Here is a 21,646-nt window from a genome sequence, read left to right as displayed (position 1 = left end):
GATTTAAACATTTTTTAAATTAAAAAAGTTATACACATTTATGGGGTACCATGTATCTTTTTTTTTTTTTTTAAGATTTATTTACTTATTTGAAAGGCAGAGTTAGAGAGAGAGAGAGAGAGAGATCTACCATCCACTGGTTCACTCCCCAAATGGCCGCAACAGCTGGAGCTGTGCTGACCCGAAGCCAGGAGTTTCTTCCAGGTTTCCCATGTAGGTGCAAGGGCCCCAAGCACTTGGGCCATCCTCTGTTTCACCAGGTGCATTAGCAGGGAGCTGGATTGGAAGTGGAGCAGCTGGGTCTTGAACAGGCACCCATATGGGATGTGGGCACCACAGGTGGCGGATTTACCTGCTATGCCACAGTGTCAGCCCCTAAATTTAAAAAAAAATTAAAATTATTTGTTTATTTTCTAAAAATGTGGTAATATACACAGTATATAATTTATCATCATTTAAATTTTTTTTTTTTTTTTTTTTTTTTTTTTACTGATTTGAGAGAGAGAAAGCTCCTATCTGCTGGTTCACTCCCCAAATGCCTGGAATGGCGAGGAACACAATCCATCTCCTACATGAGTGGCAGGAACCCATCCACTTGAGCTCTCACTGCTGCCTCCCAAAACCTGCATTAGCAGGAAACTGGAGTCAGGAGCTGGAACTGGGAATTGCACCCAGCTGCTCCCGTAAGGGATGTTGGTGTCGTGGCCACAAGGCCAAATGCCTGCCATTTAACTGTTTTTAGGTGTACAGTTCAGTGGCATTAAGTACTACATATTTTCGGGGTACATTTCTAAAGATTTATTTATTTGAAAGGCAGAGTTACATAAAGACAGAGCTTCCATTTGCTAGTTCACTCCCCAGATGGCTGCAGCTGCCAGGGCTGGACCAGATTGAAGCCAGGAGCCTGGAACATCATTGGGGTCTCCCATGTGGGTGGCCGGGATCCAAGCACTTGGACCATCTTCTGCTGCTTTCACAGGCATATTAGCAGGGAGCGGGATTGAAAGTGGAGCAGCCAGGACACAAACAGGTACCCTTATGGGATGCCAGCGTCGGTATCACTGGCAGCAGCTTAACTCTGTGCCACAGTGCTGGACCCCTTGGGGGTGTACTTCAGAGTACATTGGTGACACCAACACACTTTCTCTCTCTAAATATTTCAGAACCAGCCTTGCTTTAAATGTTTGTATATGTTTTACTCTTCAGAATAATGCTGAGAGGTAGATTAAATTGCTATTGCTGTTTTTGGAATGAGAAAGACTCCTTAGATCCCCTGGGTCCTGCAGCTAAGCGTGGTGCTGGAAACGGAGCCCAGGGGTCTGACTCCAGTGCACTCGTAACCAGCCTTGAGGCCAGGTTAGCCTTGAATACCATGGTCAGTGTTCTGGCTGAGGAAAAGCTCAGGGTGGATGTATGGTTAGAGTCTCAACTAGATACTGCTTTAATTCAGAGACTGTTAGTAAGCTTTTTGGTACAAAAGAAATGCTAAAGCCTGTCAGAGTATTTATAATACTACAGAGGAAGGGAAAGAATAAAGAGATGTGCAAGGACCAAATGTTAAGATTATATGATGTGGGTAATAACTGAAGCAGAGACCAGCATTGTGGTAGTGTCCTGCCTGTGATGCCATATCCCGTGTGGGTGCCGGCTCAAGTCCCAGCTGCTCCACTTCAGCTCCAGCTCCCTTCTCATGCTTCTGGGAGAGCAGCAGAGGATGGCCCAACTGCTTGGACCCCCGCCACCCACGTAGGAGACCCAGGAGTTCCAGGGTCTAGTTTTGGCTTGGCCCAGCCCTGGTCCGTTGTGGCCATTTGGGAAGTGAACCAGAGGATGGAGGATCCATCTCACTCTCACTCTCACTTTCAAATAAATAAGTAAATCTTAAAAACAAAAGCTGAAGTAATAGCCATCTGTGTTTCTCAGGTCTCTTATTTAAAGATGTGGCTGTTAACACTGCATTTCTACAGATTTCAAATCAACATCTGCTACATTTGTACTTGAAACAAGCAAATATAGGTGTCATCAATTTAAGTGAAATCCATAGTTGCTTCTAGTTATCACTGCCGTCACATTTTTGCAGGAGCGCCTGGGAAGCAGGATTGACTGTTAGGTTCCTTCTTTCTTTTTTTCCCCTCTTGCTTTTTTTCTTTCTTTCCTCTACCCTCCCTTTTCTTTTTTGTTACTGAGCATAAACATTGCCAAAAGGTTAGGAAACAGTTGCAGGATAGCCCTGCAACTCGTATTTGTTAGGATTTGTTCTCTTTTCACTAACTTCATATTGTCTTCCTTGGGAGTCAGTTGATTATACTAGCATACCAGTAAAGCTGTTATGAGGTTGTGCCACGTGTTCTCATTGCTTTGTGAATCCTCACAACCACCGTGTGAGTTTGCTGCTATTGTTGTCTCTGTAGACCTTTACTATATAGTTATCTTGAACTCAGATTCTCCGATTCCCAAATTTATGTTAATTCTGCTCCACCATTGTGTTGCAGTTTATGACAAGATCAGGGTCGCTCCCCTAACCCCATGTCTTGCTAGTATCTAGAAGGAATCTCCTGTGGTGTCTTAATTTCGGCAGTATCTGACGTTTGTTGAACAGATCATTAACTTTTTGGGTAACATGTAAAAAAGGAGAACAAATTAGTTCTGACTGTTAAAGGTAGTTTAGTTTGTCAGAGTCTTAAGGTCAGAGTCTTTCTTTATATTTGGGTTGGCTTAATTGTTGGAAATAAAACGAAAATTCAATGCAGGGCATGTGGCAGGTTTTCTAATACTGTCCTCTGCCAGTTCCTGGAAAAGTTGACATTGTAGTTAGATTTCAGCAGCCAGTAGAGAGATTTCTGATAGGGAAGGAAGCATTTGAGACTTTTCACCTGGTCAGCTGTTTAGTGGTTTTGTGTTCTGGGCTTTATAATAACAAAGCCTCCTTAGAATCTAGTGTTTGTTGGGATAAAGACGACTCTAGAAGGGGCAGCAGCCTGTGATCTTAAAGTGTGTGCCATTCAGTTTGACCACTTGACATAGCCCGGGGAGACTTGTGTTACAGAAATTGGCCAGATAATCAGAGCAATTATCAGAGTCAGAGAGAGAGAGAGAGAGAGAGAAAGTCTCTTATGGTGGCAGGAGTCCTGGTGCCTCTTGGAGGATGAGATGTGGGAAGCTGTGTGTGTAGCTGTATGTGATTCTCTAGGCATACTGACATAGCTCCAAGACGATGGTCCCTTTAAGGACAGGCGTACCTGCTGCTGAGTTGGTTTTTGTAGAAAGGCTATGTCAAGCCTGTGTCCTTTAAATTTTGGTTACTTAACCACATATGGAAAATGGCCAGGATATTTCTATTTTTTAGCTACTTCCATTCCAGTTTTTCACTTTCATCCATTTTTATTTTGTATTACACTTTCTGTATACTGTTGTATTTAATAAAGGCCTCTCAGTGAGAATAGTTGGCGCTGGGACATTGACCGTGTTCAGAGGGTAGATGTGGGTATCGTAGGCACTGCCAGTGTGCTCACATATTTTGATCCAGTTGCTGAGCTCTCCTTTTAGATCTTGCCAGTCTCTGCCTTGATGTTTGCCATCTAATATGCTTGTTTTATCCACACATCTTTAAGTTCAATAGGCAGACTTTTAAAATTGAATGGACAATTTATGGTCCTGCCCTCATATGGCCTATAGTTAAGTCTAAAGACAGATATATGGCCGGCGCTGTGGCTCACTTGGCTAATCCTCCGCCTGCGGCACTGGCACCTTGGGTTCTAGTCCTGGTTGGGGTGCCGGATTCTGTCCTGGTTGCTCCTCTTCCAGTCCAGCTCTCTGCTGTGGCCAGGGAGTGCAGTGGAGGATGGCCCAAGTGCTTGGGCCCTGCACCCACATGGGAGACCAGGAGAAGCACCTGGCTCCTGGCTTTGGAACAGTGCAGCGCGCTGGCCGTAGTGGCCATTTTGGGGGTGAACCAATGGAAGGAAGACCTTTTTCTCTGTTTCTGTCTCTCTCTCACTTCTAACTCTGCCTGTCCAAAAAAAAAAAAAAAATTTATATGTCAAAGGCTAATATGAAGCACAATATGAAAAATACCTAACAATACTTTGGAAACCTCAAGGAATGAGAATGGCATTCTAGGCTAGAGGAGTCATAGCTTGAGCTGAGACCTGGAGGTGGGGAGATATTTTCAGAAGAAGCTGAATGAGCATGATGTGATGGGGATGGGGGCGCTTTGACCATGTGAAATGCTGGGGAGGGAGTTCACCTTGGGAATTTGAGACTTGGCCCATGCTGCTTTTATGATTTGAGATCTTGGTCAGATGACCTTACCTCCTTTTTCATAAAGTTGGAATAGCAAGAATCATTGAGAGAGTTGTTAGGATCAATGTGTATAAAAAGGAACTCTGTAAACATGTAAGCTGTGTATAAATTATTATTTTTGGAGTGGGAGCAATAGCAGATGACGCTGGGAGGATGGGTTGGGACCAGTGTGTTGTAGGAGTGCCAACACAACTAGTTTGGACTTTGTTCTGTGGATGGCAGAGTACCATCAAAGGCTTTTTAAACAGGATTGTAACATGAGTAGATCTGTTTTTATGAGGATAACAGGTGGCAGTGGTGTAACATTGATTACAAGGGTCTGGAGACCAAGAGCAATAAGACTAATTAGGAGATTATCACAGCGTTCTGAATTGGGACAATGGAAGGGTTTGGCAAGGAGGTTCTATGAGTATAATCTAAATTCCCCAAAATGGGCAGAAAGTGTTGGTCAAGCAGATGAGGGTTGGAGATGATTCCAAGAGTTTAACCTTGGGGAGATGGTGGGTGGAGAAGTAAGGAAGTATAGGCTCTAGACTTGATTTACGGAAGTAGAGAAAAGAGAACAGATTTGTGTTCAACAAATACTTCGTTGAATAGGTGGGGAATTATTAATGCACCCATGTTGAGTTGTTCAGGAAGACTTGTTTAGATTCAGTGGCTAACACCTCTGGAATTGGAGTCAGAGCCAGTTTTGAATTCTGGCTTTGCCACTCTTTAGTCACTGTGTCCATGAATAAGAGACCCAGCTTCTGTTTCCTCAGCTGTAAAATGGGATTAATAATACAATGTGTCTTGATTGTTATAAGACTGGGAAGCGATAACACATAATCAAAAGTTGCACTGTGCTTGGCGTGGATTGCAGATATGTGGGAACTTTTGGGAGGGAGTGAGGATGATGGAATCCTGAGAGTGGACAAATTGTCCAGAGACACAGGACAGTGTCTGGGAGCTACACGTCAGTAGGAGAAGATGGGCAGGGAAGGAGTGACTGCTGAGAGGCCAGTCGGTTGTAATGTGCCAGTAAGACACGTGTACATACTAACATTTACCTGTAAAGCTGTTGTGTAATTCAGACACTTCTAATTTTAATGTAAGTTTTTATGTGTATGATACATGCATACAGACATATATATGATCAAATGTATATTGTATTGATGGAGTTTTTTTGTTTTCAGTGAATAGTTATCAGTATTTTTTAAACATTAGCACATTCTCAGTAAATTCTATTTATGGACATCTTCTGTATTCTTTCCCAAATTTGGTAAACACTATAATTTTTACTCCTCATTCTGAATTTGCAAAGCAGGGCATCAAAGATCTTAGCAAGAAATGAAAAGTGCTTTTTTTCTTAAAATGGTAGCTATGCGTATAAATCTTTTAATTGTATTTTTTTTGGTGTTCTGAATAATAGATTCTTTATACAATTGCATATGTACGAGTGGATGAACATACCATTGGTGACCCAGAGGATTTTTGTCAAGATTGGATAAACCATGTATCACATTGATTGTAGAGGTTAGTAGACTTAGTTTCTTAGGATTTGTACTTTTTTCTGTAGCAGCATTTTAAAATGCATAGGTTTATAAGGTAGCAATTTTCTCCCAAGGTTTTGATGTCCCCCCCCACCTTTTCTGGTTGTCCTGATAGAATCAGTGATGTTTGTGTTAGTTTGTAAATGCTGAAGCTTTTATTCTTTGTAATGATAAATATAAAAAAATTAGCAAGAAAACAAAAAAGCTAAAACTTAAGAGTGTACACAAGGAAAAGACAGTGGGGTGGTAATGATCAAGGAACATTGTCTACCACAATCACAAAAGATGATTTCACACACTCCAAGAATGTCACTATGAAATTGTTTTATTTCTGAAAAGAGGAATGGAAGGAGGCACCATTGTAGTAACTGGACATTCTGAATTCTGCTAATTTTGACATTGATTTCCCTTTTAAAAAATTAATTTTACTTCCTTCTGAGGCAGAACAAGAGTATGGTGTGAGTTTCACTTGGGTGTGATTTTGCATGGTCGCTCGTTCTGTTAAAACTTAAGTTCAGATTGTAATTCTCTGATATGGACTCAATGTCCTGTGAATACCTAGGGCTTCATGTTAACTTCAGAAGTGCATTTTCTTGCTATGTTCCAATTTGTCTGTTGGCTCCTCCCCTCCCAGTGTATTCTCTTACTTCTCAGTATGCATATTGCTGCTGTTGTGAGATGTCTTCATTCATGTAGGTGGAATTTTGAGAGATGATTTTTAGAATGATTTTTGGTTTATTTTTGCTGTTTTTTGGATCTTCATTCCTAAAATGTGTAGAGAATTGGAAACTTGGGAGGCTGAAGAATTATTTAGGGAGCAACAAGGGCATTATTTTCTTCTAGGTTTTTGTCTTCTGGGCCTTCGATTGGTGTGTTAGTGCCGTTACGATACACTGAAGGCAAGCAAGCGTTCATATCACAAATGCTGGGATTTAAATGGTGACTTACAGAATGTTCTGGAGTTTACACTTCCAAATGAGCATTTTTCTAAGTTATTTGCTGCCTTGGGTGGATCTTAACTATCATATATTTGACTTTTAGGCAATCTGATCTCTTATATGTTATCTCCCCTCAGCTGGCTGTCAGAATCTGAGTTAATCCTGCTCATCACCTTACTGGGCCTCGTTTCTAACTGGGTATTTGCCAGCTGTTCTTTCTAGGGGAAGGGGCTTCCTGGGAGATGGAAGTGTTTGTGCACCTCAGTGTGTCAGGTGTTTGGCACTTAGACTTTAAATCTAGAGTACAGATGAGGACTGAGTTCTCATCACCTGGCCCAACCCTGCCAGGCTACCCCTGTGACTCTCACCTCTTTGTGTGTGTGTGTTGGGGGTAGAGGGAGAGGCATCAAGGTGGGGTGTCAGCAGGAGGAATGGCCTTGTAATGGGCTGTTCTGGGTGGTGTGGGATTTGAAACAGCCTGACATCCTATGCAGAAGCTGGGACTTTGAAAGTGGCAGGGGAAGGAGGACTCTTCTGTTCCCTGCTTTGAGGGCCGAGCCACTAGTGCATTCAGTTGTAGGGGTTTCCAGACTGGGGCATCTGCCTGGGCCCTGGAGAGGGCAGACTGGGGGGCTAGGGTTGGGAAGCTGATCTGATTGCCTCAGCAGGAACCTCCTGCTCTGGTTACCTCATTACCTCTAAAGGTTCTCATTGTTACTCCCTGGGCTGCTCTGGCTGCGGGGAGGCAACTCTTGCAGGAGCTGTGATGGGTGATCTCTTTGTGGGAACGGATCTTCTCTCTACCCTCAACTTGATACATTTGTGTTTACTGTTGGGCCACCTGACTGTTGAGTATATTTGCACTTAATGCATCCCTCCCTCCGTCCCTCCCTCCCTTCCTTCTTCTCTTTCATTTATTATTTATTTGAAAGAGTTACAGAGAGGCAGAGGCAGAGAGAGAGAGAGAGGTCTTCCATCCGCTGGTTCACTCCCCAGATGGCCGCAATGTCCAGAGCTGTGCCAATCCAAAGCCAGCAGCTAGGAGCTTCTTCCAGGTCTCCCACATGGGTGCTTGGGCCATTTTCCACTGCTTTCCCAGGCCATAGCAGAGAGCTGGGTCAGAAGTTGAGCAGCTGGGACTCAAAATGGTGTCCATATGGGATGCCGGCCCCTAATGCATTTCTTAAAAGGTGGCTGAGGGTGGGGGCAATCCTGTATTTAGACAAACAGGCATCAAGATCAAGTTTGTAGGCATTAATTCCTAGAGAAGTATCCTGCTGATCTGATTTAGATTTTGCTAAGAGTAGAGCAGCACTTTGTGATTTGAGATGGTGTTTAGGGGTCAACAGATGAAGTAGACTGTATTACCAGTTATTAGTATCTGGTTAGATTCATAAGATTGATCGACTAGAAAATGTTGCTGCTGATGATTATTTTTAAAATGTTTGCTCTGGCTGGTGCCGCAGCTCACTAGGTTAGTCCTCCACCTGCGGCACCGGCACCCCGGGATCTAGTCCCGGTCGGGGCACCGGATTCTGTCCCGGTTGCTCCTCTGCCAGTCCAGCTCTCTGCTGTGGCCCGGGAGTGCAGTGGAGGATGGCCCAGGTCCTTGGGCCCTGCACCTGCATGGGAGACCAGGAGGAAGCACCTGGCTCCTGGCTTTGGATCGGCGCAGCGCCAGCCGCAACGCGCCGGCCGAAGCAGCCACTTGGGGGGTGAACCAACGGAAAAAGGAAGACATTTCTCTGTTTCTCTCTCTCTCTCACTGTCCGACTCTGCCTGTCCAAAAAAAAAAGTTTGCTTGTTTATTTTGAAAGGGTTGGAGAGATTCCTTCTGTCCTTTGGTTTGCTCCCCAGATGGCCACAGTGGCCAGGGATGGGCCAGGTAGAAGTCAGGAGCTTCATTTGGGTCTCTCACACGCGTGGCAGGGGTGCAAACACTTGGGCCATCTTCTGCTTTTCCCATGCCATTAGGAGGGAGCTGGATCAGAAGTAAAGCAGCCAGGACTTGAATTGGTGCTCGTATGGGATGCTGGGATTGCAGGCTACAGCTTAACCCACTGTGCTACAATGCTGGCCCTGAAAATACTACACATGAAATGTAGATGCCAGCCAGGGTTTCCTTGTTTTTTTGTAGTATCATTTCAAACTGCTAATTTCAGAGATTTTCAGAGTCTGGAGGTGCTCATTCTCTTTCTTTCCCCAAGTTGTTATTTGGAATTCTTGAGTTTCTTTTAATGTAATTTCTTAAGCTTTCTCAGCTTATGGACTTCTATTTCTGAAAAATGTTGCTTTCGTTCCTCTCATGTCAGCTTGGACATGAAGTCCACCTGTTTCACTGGTTTAGGCATCCACACATGAGTTAATTCTTTTTTGTTTTTTAAAAATTTATCTGAAAGCAGTGTTACAGAAAAAGAGGAAGAGACAGAGATCTTCCATCCACTGGTTCACTCCCTAAAAGGCCACGATGGTAAGGGCTGGGTCTGGCCAAAGCCAGGACCTTTATCTTGGTCTCCAATGTGGGCGGCAAGGGCCCAGGCACTTGTGCCATCCTTCCACTGATTTCCCACGTTCATTAGCAAGGAGCTAGATCAGAAGTTGAGGAGCTGGGACTGGAACCGGTGCTCATATGGGATGCTGGAGTTGCAGACCTTAACCTGCTGTGCCACAGCAGTGGCCGCAGGAGTTAAGAGGTGATGAATCCCAGGGAAAGGATTTGCTTTGAGAATGCTTGGTTTCCTGGCCTTTCACTGATCCCTCTGAGTCTTTTGCTTTTTCTGTTCTCTTGCTCTGCTCTCTGCAGTAACTGCTGCACCTCTCCTGATTAGTAGCAGAATAGTTCTGCCACACAGGTCCTCAGGAATCTCATTTTTCAGTTTTTAAAATCCCTAAGCACTGGTATGAAAAACATATGGTGCCGTTTTGAAGATTCTGATGTTGGTATTATAAATTACCACCAGTCCTCTCCTTTCCCGTGCTACAGATGTTAGATGTATAAGCCTCTAAATAACTTTTCCAAAGCATGAAGAATTAATATTTCAAGCATTCAACAGGTCTTTGAGCAGGCAGTCTCTGCACAGCACTGAGGTAAGTGCCAGGACTAAGTTACAGTTTTTCAACTTGAGCTAGAGGTGACAGATGGATATTAAGTAGGAAATCAGGTGAAATCTGATTCAAACCAGGCCTCAAATTACTGTTATGGTTTAGGGAAGGACAAATTGGGCAATTACATAGTCATACAGTAAAAGATAACAAGTGCCAGGAGATACAGAAAAGGTCTGTGGTAGTCTGTAGGACCAGGGGGAGAGGGAGAGGGTGTGTGTGTGTGTGTGTGTGTGGCATACTGTGTTTGAGATGGACCTTGAATGGGATGGATTTAGGGAGTATGAATTGAAGGGTGGTCTGGAGCTGTTGAGAATATTCCTGGTTGAGTGAGTTTCTTGGCTTATAGAACTTTGTGTAAGCTTAAAAAGCTGTTGGAATTTGAATGGCTGCTAAGGAGTGATAGCAAGTGTGGTACAGAAGGTCCCTTGGGGATAGATTGATCTACTCTTAGAAACACTCCTCTGTTTTGATGATCATCAAAGGCCAAAGGGGTGGGATTGCTGCTGCTTTAAAAATGGAGACGTACGGAATTGTATCTTTTTCCTTGGCAACACCTTCCTTTTGTGTGTGGAGCCAGTTGTAAACTGGCTTAAGTGAAAATGAGGTCCTTAGAAGGAGTTGAAGTCCTGTGGAGTCAAGAGAGGCTTTCGAGAAGAGTTCAGAACTCTGGCGTTGAAGTCATCCGGACTTGCCTCCACGTCATTCTCTCTGATGTTGTGCTTCATGGGGTGGGCTGAAGGTGCTCGTGTCTTACTCTTAATCTAGTCACTCAGGAGGCTTACCTCTTTGATCCCAGTTTTGATGACCTTAGGAAGGGATGAATTGTGCCAGGAACCTGTCCCTGGCATGTTGGCTGTGGCCAGTGTACAAAGTCTTGTTACACTTAGTTGTCTAGTAAGATCTAGTATCTTCATCTACTTTTCTCTGCTTCAACCTTCCTGTAGTTAGAAAGAGCATTAGAGATAGACTGCCTAGGGTTTGAAACTTACCCCTGCCACTTAATTGCCTTGCAAACTTGGTTGACAGTGTTTTGTAGGCTGTTTCCTTACTTGTAAATTGGGGCTAATTTTGCCTAGTTGGTAGGTCATGCATTGGAGGGTGGTGGTGTGTTCCATTGTGCCTGTGTAGGGTGAAAACCTCTCTGGGTTCAACTTCTGATGTTGTGTTTGTGTCTTATTAGCTTGGTGATCTTTGGTAGATCAGTCAGGTTATGAGTCCCAGTTTTTAAGCTGTAAATGTAGAGACACTCTACCTCAGTGTTTTTTCTGAGGCTCAAAAGGCCATCTTAAATTGCTTTATGACTGTGGTGTGTATTTGTGTGTGTGTGTGTGTATGTATGAAGTCTAAAGCAAGTTCATAAAAAATGCATAATATGAACAAATATGCATGGATTTCAGTTTCTGTTGCACCAAAATAAATTTACCTTTTAATTCCATCTTCACAAACTTTTTGAAGTATCCTTGTATGCAAATCAGAATAAAGTAAATACCTTAGGAAAACTATTTCTTCCTTTTTAAAAAATATTTTCATTTTATTCGAAAGATCTTTCATCCACTGGTTCACTCCTCAAATGCCTGCAATAGCCAGGGCTGGGCCAGGCCAAAGCCGGAAGTCTAGAACTCCATCTGGGTCCCTGAGATGGGTGGGTGTCAGGGACTTAAGTATGTGAGCCATTACCTGCTGCCTCCCAGGAATCTGGAATGGAGCTTGGACTCAAAGCCAGGAACTCTGTTGGGATGTAGGTGTCCCAAGAGGAGATTTAAACTGCACCAAATGCATTCCCCACCTCACCCCCCCCCCCGCCAAAATATTCCTTTGTGAAATATTTTATTATAGTATGTTTCCATGATCTTTTTTTAAAAAATAATTTATTTACTAGAGAGAAACGGGGGAGAGAGGGAGGAGGAGGAAGTAGAGAAGGAGGAGGGAGAGAGAGAGTGAGAGAGAAAGAGAGCAAGCACGCTTTCATCTGCTTGTTTACTCCCCAAATGCCTGTGATGGCCAGTGCTGGGCTGAGGCTATAGCCTAGAGCCTGGAGCTCCATCCAGGTCTCTGATTTGGGTTGCAGGAACCCAGTTCCTTGAGCCATCACTGTTACTTCCCAGGGTCTGCGCTGGCAGGAAGCTAGACTCAGCAGCAGAGCCTGCATGTCGAACTGAGACACTGTGTGATGTAGGACATGGGTGTCTTAACCAGTGTCCCAACTGCTAGGCCAAGATGCCCACCCCACTAATAGATCTTCATTAAAATACCTTCTAGCTTTAGATTATTAATTGATGTATGATGTGAGGGCCAGTAGTTTAGATATTTTCAGCTTCCCCTTCTTGCTCAGCTTCTGCTTAAGACCTTCAACTTGTGTGTATTTTGAAATTTATCTTCATATTCAGAAAAGATTTGGTTCTTTCTAGAAAATTTTATCAGCCTTAAAAAACCTGAAACCTGGGGCTGGTGCTGTGGCATAGCAGGTAAAGCCTGCACACCGGCATCCCATTTGGGCACCAGTTCAAATCCCCGGGGCTGCACTTCCTATCCAGCTCCTTGCTAACATGCCTTGGAAGGCCAGAGAAGATAGCCCCAGTGCTTGGACCCCTGCACCAGTGTGGCAGACCTGGGAGAAGCTCCTGGGTCCAGATTGGCCCAGCCGCTGCTATTGTGGCCATTTGTGGAGTGAACCAGCGGATGGAAGATCCCTCTCTCTGTCTCTCCTCCCTTCTCTCTCTGTGTTTCTGTCTTCAAATAAAATAAGTAAGTCTTAAGAACAAAAAAATTGAAACTTACCGCTCAGAAATAACCATGTTTTCATTCTAACTTACACAACTAATTCATGTATATGAAATAAATTAATAACAGTATAAACAAATAGAAAAGAGTCCTGTGAAATGCTACTATCTTTTTTTTTTTTTTTTAAGATTTTTATTTGTTTACTTGAAAGTCAGAGTTACAGAGAGGCAGAGGCAGAGAAAGAGACATCTTCCATCCACTGGTGCATTCCCCAGATGGCTGCAATGTCCGTAGCTGCACTGATCAGAAGCTAGGAGACGGGAGCTTCCTCTGGGTCTCCCACGTGGGTGCAGGGGCCTAAGGACTTGGGCCATCTTCTACTGCCCTCCCAGGCCACAGCAGAGAGCTGCATTGGAAGTGGAACAGTCAGGACTTGAACTGGCGTCCACATGGGCAGCTTTACTCGCCACTGCACAGCGCCGGTCCCAATGCTGCTGTCTTAAATACAGTCCTTTCCCTGTTTCTTTAAGCTGTATGTGTGTATACATAAGTGTGTATATGTGTATATTTGAGCTGTATGTGTGTATACATAAGTGTGTATATGTGTATATTTGCATACTTCCTGAAGAATGTTTTGGTGTTTAGGTTGTTCTTTAAAGGTGACGTATCTAAGGAAACTGATTTATTGCTTTTTCCTTTTTTTCACATGTTTTTTCCACAAGTAATGAATGATATGAGTGAAAAACTATTAATTATAGGTGTATTACCTTTTTAAGTCCTGTAAGAAGATAGCTTTACCTGCTTAACTCAGAAGTCAAAGTTATTTATTTTAGACCATTTTAAGAATGAGTAATTTGTCTGGATAGTATTATTACCTTAAAACTCATTTGATAGTGTTATTTCTTAGTTCTGAAAGTATGAAGTTATTTCTATTTTATAGGCTAACTTTGGGTAACAATGAAGTCCTTTAGCCTATCGTCATTTTTTCCTTGGAAGTAGTAGGAGGAGAGGATGAAACTAAAGACAGGTGAATGGTATGAATTAAATAATTACTTAAAGTAAGTGAATATTTTTTAAGACTTATTTATTTTATTTGAAAGGCAGAGGTACAGAGAGGCAGAGAGAGAGAGGTCCTCCATCTGCTGGTTCACCTCCCAGATGGCTGCAATGGCTGGAGCTGCACCCACCTGTGCCAGGAGCCAGGAGTTTCCTCCAGATCTCCCACAAAGGTGCAGGGGCCCAAAGACTCAGGCCATCTTCCACTGCTTTCCCAGGCCATAGCAGAGAGCTGGGTTGGAAATGGAGCAGCTGAGACTCGAACTGCTGCCCAATATGGGATGCTGGCACTGCAGGTGCAGCTTCACCTGCTACGCCACAGTGCCAGCCCCATGAATATATTTTTAATATATTTTTTCTCCTTAAGTGAATATAATAGTTGATGTGAGCTAAACTGGAAAGTGTATGTTTGTGTTTATGGTTTTGGTTTGGCATTTAAGACCTTCAGAGTTTTGATAGTTTTCCTTTGGGAGCAAATGTTCTTATTAATTTGAAAACGTATTTGAATAGAATTGGAAATAGTGAATGTCTTTGTCCTGCTCCTGAACTTGGGAAAGGTGTTTAGTGTTTTACTAGAAAGTATATTTGTTATTTTTCGCAAACATCCCTTATCAAATTAAGAGAGTTGTCTTCCTAGTATATTCAGCATGGAGAGTTTATTCTCATCTGTTTTACATGAATCGGATGTTGCATGTGATCAGATACCTTTTCTGAGGGAGGCATTTGGCAGGGACACCACTTGGAATACCCACATCCTGTAATGGAGTTCCTACTCTGCTTCTGATCCAGCTTCCTGTTAATTTGCATCCTGGCATGCAGCAGGTGATGGCTCAGGTACTTGGGTTCTTGTCACCCACATAGGAGACCCAGATGCAGTTCTAAGCTTTGGCCATGTTCAGACTGGCTGTTGTGGACATTTGGGGATTGAATCAGTGGATGAAAGGTTCTGTCTTTGTCTCTTTGTTTTTACCATTCAAGTAAATCACAATAATAAATAAATAAAAATTTAAAAATACCTTTTCTGAATATGCTGAGATGATCTTGATTGTTATTTATTTTGTTAGTGTGCTTGATTGCACTGATTTTTTCTTTTTTTTTTTTCTTTTTTTTTCTTTTTTTTTTTTGACAGGCAGAGTGGACAGTGAGAGAGAGAGACAGAGAGAAAGGTCTTCCTTTGCCGTTGGTTCACCCTCCAATGGCCGCCGCGGCCGGCGCGCTGCGGCCGGCGCACCGCGCTGATCCGATGGCAGGAGCCAGGAGCCAGGTGCTTTTCCTGGTCTCCCATGGGGTGCAGGGCCCAAGCACCTGGGCCATCCTCCACTGCACTCCCTGGCCACAGCAGAGGGCTGGCCTGGAAGAGGGGCAACCGGGACAGAATCCGGCGCCCCGACCGGGTCTAGAACCCGGTGTGCCGGCGCCGCTAGGTGGAGGATTAGCCTAGTGAGCCGCGGCGCCGGCCATTGCACTGATTTTTAAATGTATACCAACTTTACATAATGGGAATAAGTCCCATTTTGGCATGATGTATGAGTATTTCCCTTTTATATGTCACTAGATTTGATTTGCTATTACAGTCATGTTCTGCGTGACAATGTTTTGGTCAGTGACAGATTGTGTATGTGATGATAGTCCCATAACATTATAGTGCCTCATTGTAGCCACCTTAGTGCGTGTAAGTACACTCTATGATATAGGGCGATGATGAAATCAGCTACCTACACATTTTCCAGAACATATCCCTGTGTTAAGAGCACATGACTGTATTTTACTTATGAATTTAATATTTTGTTATTTTAATTGTGTGTATTCATGAGAGAGAGATTTTATTTGCTTTTGGGATAGCCTTGTTTGGTTCTGGGGTTGTGCTTACCTCTTAACGCAACAGGAAGGCAATGTTTCATCGCTGGAAGAGGTTGTGAAGAATTCAGTGAATTCATAAGGTCCTGGCATTTTTCTTTTTAAATAATACATTCAGTATTTGTGGTAATTTGTGATAATTGTGGTAATTTTTTAAAAATAATAGATTCAGTATTTGTGGTAATTTAAAAATGACTTTAACCTGTTTTTAAAGGCAAATGTTTCAATTGCAAGTTTTATCATTGTGGTTTTATTGTTAGAAGTAATAGAAGAATCCTTTAAATGACTCTGTGCCCAGTGCGTCTCCATTTGATGAACTCTTCTGTCCCCAAGGTGTTATATATAGTATGGGACTTTAGCTTTTGGCCTGACTTGGTTTTCCTTTGGGGTTAGTAACATCCAGCTTATGTGGATATTGTGGGTGAGATTCTGCTAATACCTGTAATTCATTTTCTGTTCCCAGCTGATGGAATGTGTATTCTCAATATTTGATAGGCTCCTGATTTGTTTATTTTTATAATAGTAGTTCGCTTTATTAAAAAAAGAGGCAGTGGACATTTGGCCTAGTGGCTCAGGTGCCGGTTAGGATGCCCATGTCACATATTAAGAGTCCTGGCTCATATTCCTGATTCCAACTTCATTGTCACTGAAGATCCTGGGAGGCAGCAGGTGCTGGCTGAAGTAGTTGAGTTTCTGCCCCACCCACGTGGGAGTCCTGGATTGGGTTCCTGGCTGCTGGTTCTGATCCCAGCCCAGTGCTAGATGTTGGGGGCACTTGGGGAGTGAGTTAACAGATGGGAGCTCTCTCTGCGCCTCTCTCTGCTTCTCCAGTAAAGAAAATAAAAGGGGCTAAAATTCAAGGAGTAATGTATTGTTGCAGTTATAACTCCACATTATATATTTTATATGATACGTATTTACTTAGAGTTAGGGACTGTGCTTACTTCAGATAACACTTTTGGGTTCATGCAATTCCAGGGCCATCCTCACATGTGACTAGCTACCTACAGATTGGGAGTCCCACAAATTCTGTCAGGTTCAATCATGTGCCCGAGTGACTCAAAATTCAGCAAAACCCTTTGCTTATGATTACAGTTTTATAGCAGAAGGATGCAAGTTAGAACCAGCCAGCGGGGCAGACGAGTAGGGCAAGGTTGGGGAGGGCTCCGGATGGGAAGCTTCTGCTGCCCCACATTCCTCTCCCAGCACACTGGTGTGTGATGATTCACACAGAGAGTACTGCTGACCGGGGAAGCCTCGCTGAGCTTTAGTGTCCAGGGCTTTCCTTGACCAAGCATGATTGAAACGTCGTCTGTGTGACTTGATTTCTAGCTCCCTGGCTCAAAGCTGCAACACTGTAATCCTGCGATTTTTCTATCTGTCCCTCTCTCTTTCTCTTTCTGTTAGGATTGATTTATTTGAAAGGCAGAGTTACAGAGAGAAAGAGGAAGACAGAGATCTTTCATCTGCTGGTTTACTCTCCAAATGGCTACAATAGTCAGGGTTGGGCCAGGCTGGAGCCAGAAGCTTCTTCTGGGACTCCCACGTGGATGGCAGGGTCCCAAGCATTTGGGCCATCTTTTGCTGGTTTCCCAGGCCATTAGAAGGGAAGTGGAGCATCTGCAACTTGAGCCAGTGCCCATAAGGGATGCCAGCGTCGCAGGCAGTCGCTTAACCTGCTGGGTCATATTGCCAGCCCCATATAGTTAGTTGTAGAGTGATCAGCCCTCAAACTGAGATATCCTTAGGGATCCACTGTGAGTTCCTTCCTTAGCATAAGCTCTCAAGGGGTGATCAGAGGGTCCTGCCATGAACAGAGGTAGTGCAGTTGCTGGCTGCAGTGCCACAGTTAGGGTTACTTCCCCAGAATGAAGCCAGAGGTCTGCAGAGATCTGTTGTTACTCAGTTACATGAAATAGGCATTCAACATGATAGCTGCATATAATATTATATAATGTTTCACACGCACATTTCATCCTCCCAGTATCCTGGTGCAGCTGCCTTGTGTTGCTCTTTGTAGATAGGAAAATTACCTGAGAGTTTTAGTTTATTAACTAAAACCAGTAAGGAAGGTGCCATGAAAATACAGATTCATTGGCTTCACTATATCTCTTAAAGTCTCCAAGAGAACTGTTAATTGGGCTTTCACAAGTGATAGTAATTATAGTTTGTGAATATTGGCCATTTAAATTTTTCTCATGTTCTCCATGTGCATGTTGGTTTATGCACACATGTACAATCTAGATGTTTGACATAAGTTCTTAATTGGTTCATGTGAAACAAAGGATATTTTCTCAAGTCACATTTGTGACTGACATTTGGAAAACCTTGGTTGTATGTTTTTGTATTTTTTTCAGCCATTAGGCACTGGTCTGAGTGTTGTGGTCAGTTTGTGTGGACCAGGGCTGCTGTAAATTTATGTGTACTAACTTCTGTTAGGTCTTGCACACTGCTCATGGCTGTTTATTTTGCTGGTTTCCTTTTCTTCACTGTGACAATTAGAAACCTTTGCCTTCTACTGTCACACCTCTCGTTAGCCCCAACCCTGGCCTCCAGTTCTCCACAGAGGACATTGCACCAGTGAAAGCCATCAGAAGGGAATTCTTCCAGGCTTTTCCATAAAATTTAGAACACTGGTTTAGTCAGTACCAGTGCTTCTGTTTGCCTCCTGTTATTAGGACAGAGATGGCCTCCTTCTATCAAAGGTAGTTCTTCACATGTCCTGCTCTTTAATTTCTCTATCTCCTGTGGCTTTTCTCATCATTTAAACATATTCAGATCTCATTTGATCGAAGCAATGAAAAATGATTATTCCTTCCCTACATCATTTTAATCTTCTGCTGATTCCGGTACCTTGTGCAGTCTGCTTTTCCCTCTGCCACTTCATTGAAACTGCTTGAACCAAGGTCAGATGTGAACTCTTGGTAAAAACACTGGATTCTGTTTAGGTCTTAGCTACATCATTTGAAATGATTCACTGCTGCCTCCTGGAAACTCCTTAATAATTCTTCTGACCCAGTCCTCAGTTTCTTCCTATTTTTGTTTATTGCCTGTCCTTCCCTTTTTCAAACGCTCCTTCTATCCTTAGATGCTGCTGTCCTCAGGCTGCTTGTGTGCAGTATTGTATATACAACATGTGTGTATGTGCATACACAACATAAACGTACACACAGACAGACGTGCGAGGTAAATCTGGACAGTGTCCATGATTTTCCCATCACGCTGTATACCTGTGGCCGCCAAGCTCTGGCACAAAGTAGGGTTTAACTACATACTCGAATGAATCAAAGCGTGACCTAAATAAGGGAGTGAGCGCTGTGTGGACGGAAGGGTGAATTTAGATGAGCAGGGAGGGAGGAGGAGGAGGAAGAAGGTTGAATTGCAGTTTGTCATGATTTATGTGGGCTGCTTCTTTATAGCAGTGAGCTTTTTCTAGTGATGTTTTCTGACTTTAAATTTGTATATTTTTCCATTGTTGTGAGTACTGCCTGAATGAGACACTTTTGAATCTTTGGGCATTTTCTCAAGCAGAACTCCTTGAAAACAGGGTCATTGTCACTCATAGGTGGATGGTGCAGGCAAGGTGTTTTAGATGACAGCTACTTTCAAGTTCTTACTCTGCTGCTCGTTGCCTTAGGGACTCCTGAAGACTCCCTGCTTTTTCGTGTTACACAATCTTTCCAACTGTGTAAGTCCAGTACACATTTTTATGTAGATTTCAAAATAAATTTTTCTCTTGGAAGAAAGTTATGTGAGTATAATAATTTGTGTGCCACAGTTGTGCATTTGTGTTTTATATTTTTTGTAATTTATTTCACAATGAAGATGATTAAAAAATCCTACAGGACTAAATTTTTTTTTTACATCCCTTCATATACAAAAGAAAATTCCAGATAGTTCAGACTTGAATGCAGAGAGCATCCTCCATGATTTTTTTTTTTTTTTTAAAAAACAACCATGGCTTTCTTTGAGGGGCTTGGGTATCCCTTCTCCCAGCATAGTTCACGGGCCGGTGATGCTGTGTTTGGAGAAACTTCACCAGAGCTGTGTTGTCCTTGGCACCTGGTGAAAGTTTTCCTGCCTTGATCTGCTAGCAGGGTCTAAACTCCTTCGAAATCTTGTATTCTTTCTCATTTCCAAGTCCTTTTGAAAAACTCAGGAACTTTCTGTGATTTAGGACAGAATTTTATTCTTGGCTTTGTTTTCCTCCCTTCTGTAGGTCAGTTAAGCATGACAGTTATTACACAATTAGCTAGTGAACCTCTAGTGTTGTGCAGCTGTCTCGAGAGTCATCTGTGTACAGGGCTGGATATAGTTAAAGTTTTGAGTGAAGGGTTTGCAGTACAGAAGGAAGAATTAAGCTATAAAAAGTTTTTATCATATTTGATTTGCTAAATTATCTTTTTTTCCTTTTTAAATTGTAGATCAGCTTGAACGGGTCTTTTTACGACTTGGCCATGCTGAAACAGATGAACAGTTACAGAATATTATATCTAAATTCCTCCCTCCAGTTCTGCTCAAACTGTCCAGCACCCAAGAAGGAGTACGTAAAAAGGTAAGTATGTTGGGACAGTTGTGGGAAATAAATGACAGATGAATAATACATATTCCAAAGTGAGTTTTCCATTTCCATTGTTGAAATCTAAGTTCATGATCTTAATAATGGCCCTTCAAAACAGAGAGTAAATCTAGAACCAGCTGTGGTGATTTAAAAGTAGCTTTTGTTTGCTTAGCAAAGCTACATTTAGTATCAGTTGTACACTTGGCATCAGTGCCAGATAGTTATTCTGGAATGTATGGAAGCTTGATCTGAAATCCTTGCTCCTGAAAGTCAGGTGGTTATGGGGAAAAAATGTTCTTCAACCACTGGCTGGCAGTGAACAGGGGTACTTCAGAAACTTCATATAAAATGGAATTTTAAGTTAAGTTTATTGTGATGCAAAAAATTTGAAATCTGGGGCTGGTTTTGTGGCTCAGCGGCTTAAGCCGCTGCTTGCTACACTAGCATCCAATATCAAAGTGCTGGTTTGAGTCACAGTTGCTATACTTCTGAACCAGCTCCCTCCTGATATGTCTGGGGAAGAAGCAGATGATTGCCAAGTATTTGGGTCCCTGCCACCCACGTGAGAGACAAGGATGGTATTCCTGGTTCCTGACTTTGGCTTGGTCTAGCCCTGGCCATTGGAACTATTTGGGGAGGGAACCAATGCATGGAAGATCTCTCTCTTTGTCTCTCTCTCTGCTTCTCAAATAAGTAAAATCAGTCTTAAAGACATTGAAATCCATGCAGGTACATAGTTATTTTTTAAAGAATTTATTTGAGAGGTAAAGTTACAGACTTTTGAGAGGGAGAGACAGAGAGAAAGGTTTTCTGTCCTCTGGTTCACTCCCCACATGGCCCCAATGGCTGGAGCTGGGGTGAAATGAAGCCAGAAGCCAGGCGCTTCTTTGGGTCTCCTATGTGGGTGCAGAGGCCCAAGGAGTTGGGCCATCTTCTACTGCTTTCCCAGGCCATAGCAGAGAGCTGGATCTGAAAAGGAGCAGCCGGGACTGGAACCAGCATCCATATGGGATGCTGGTGCCCCAGGCGGAGGATTAACCTATTGTGCCACCACTCTGGGCCCCCATAGTTTTTTATAATATGTGTTTCTATGAACTTTTTGAAGAATCCACATATGCATGAATTTCAAAACTTTCTGCACCAAAATAAACTTTTTTTTTTAAAGATTAATTTATTTCTTTGAAAGTCAGAGATACACAGAGAAGGAAGGAGAGGTAGAGATAGAGGTAGAGACAGAGACAGAGACGAGATCTTCTGGTTCACGCTTCAAATGCTACAACAGTCAGGGCTAGGCCGCCACCTGGAGCTCAATCATCAGTGTTCCCTGTGGGTGGCAGGTACTCTAATGCTTGAGCTGTCACCAGCAGTCTCCCCGGGTGCCTGTTAGTAGGAAGCTGGACCAGAAGCAGAGCTGTGACTCCAACCCAGGCACTCTGATATGGGATGTGGGCGTTCCAAGTGGCATCTTAAGTGTTGTGCCAGACACCTGCCTGACATGTCGTTTCATTTGATCTTCATAATAGCCTTTGAAATGTTACCATTTGGTTTCTACGAATGAAATTAATAATAATGGC

At 43.1% G+C, this 21,646-nt stretch overlaps 1 protein-coding gene across 9 annotated transcripts in view; it reads left to right on the top strand.

Annotated features, from left to right (window-relative positions):
• Positions 1 to 21,646, top strand: part of ECPAS (Ecm29 proteasome adaptor and scaffold) — a 114,871-nt gene that overhangs the window by 3,855 nt on the left and 89,370 nt on the right. For 5 of the 9 annotated variants that reach the window (XM_089301608.1, XM_070055536.2, XM_089301626.1 and 2 more), the window contains exon 2: positions 19,936 to 20,066. In XM_089301608.1, coding sequence (XP_089157734.1) covers positions 19,936 to 20,066 — 131 coding nt within the window. Of the gene's footprint in view, positions 1 to 5,713; positions 5,818 to 19,935; positions 20,067 to 21,646 lie in introns of all 9 variants that reach the window. The other 4 variants (XM_070055535.2, XM_089301602.1, XM_070055533.2 and 1 more) reach the window with 1 other exon arrangement.

Source organism: Oryctolagus cuniculus, chromosome 1 (genome assembly GCF_051225735.1).
Source record: "Oryctolagus cuniculus isolate XC-2025 breed Fujian yellow rabbit chromosome 1, ASM5122573v1, whole genome shotgun sequence".
NCBI lineage: Eukaryota > Metazoa > Chordata > Mammalia > Lagomorpha > Leporidae > Oryctolagus > Oryctolagus cuniculus.
This window is presented reverse-complemented; position numbering and strand designations above follow the sequence as displayed.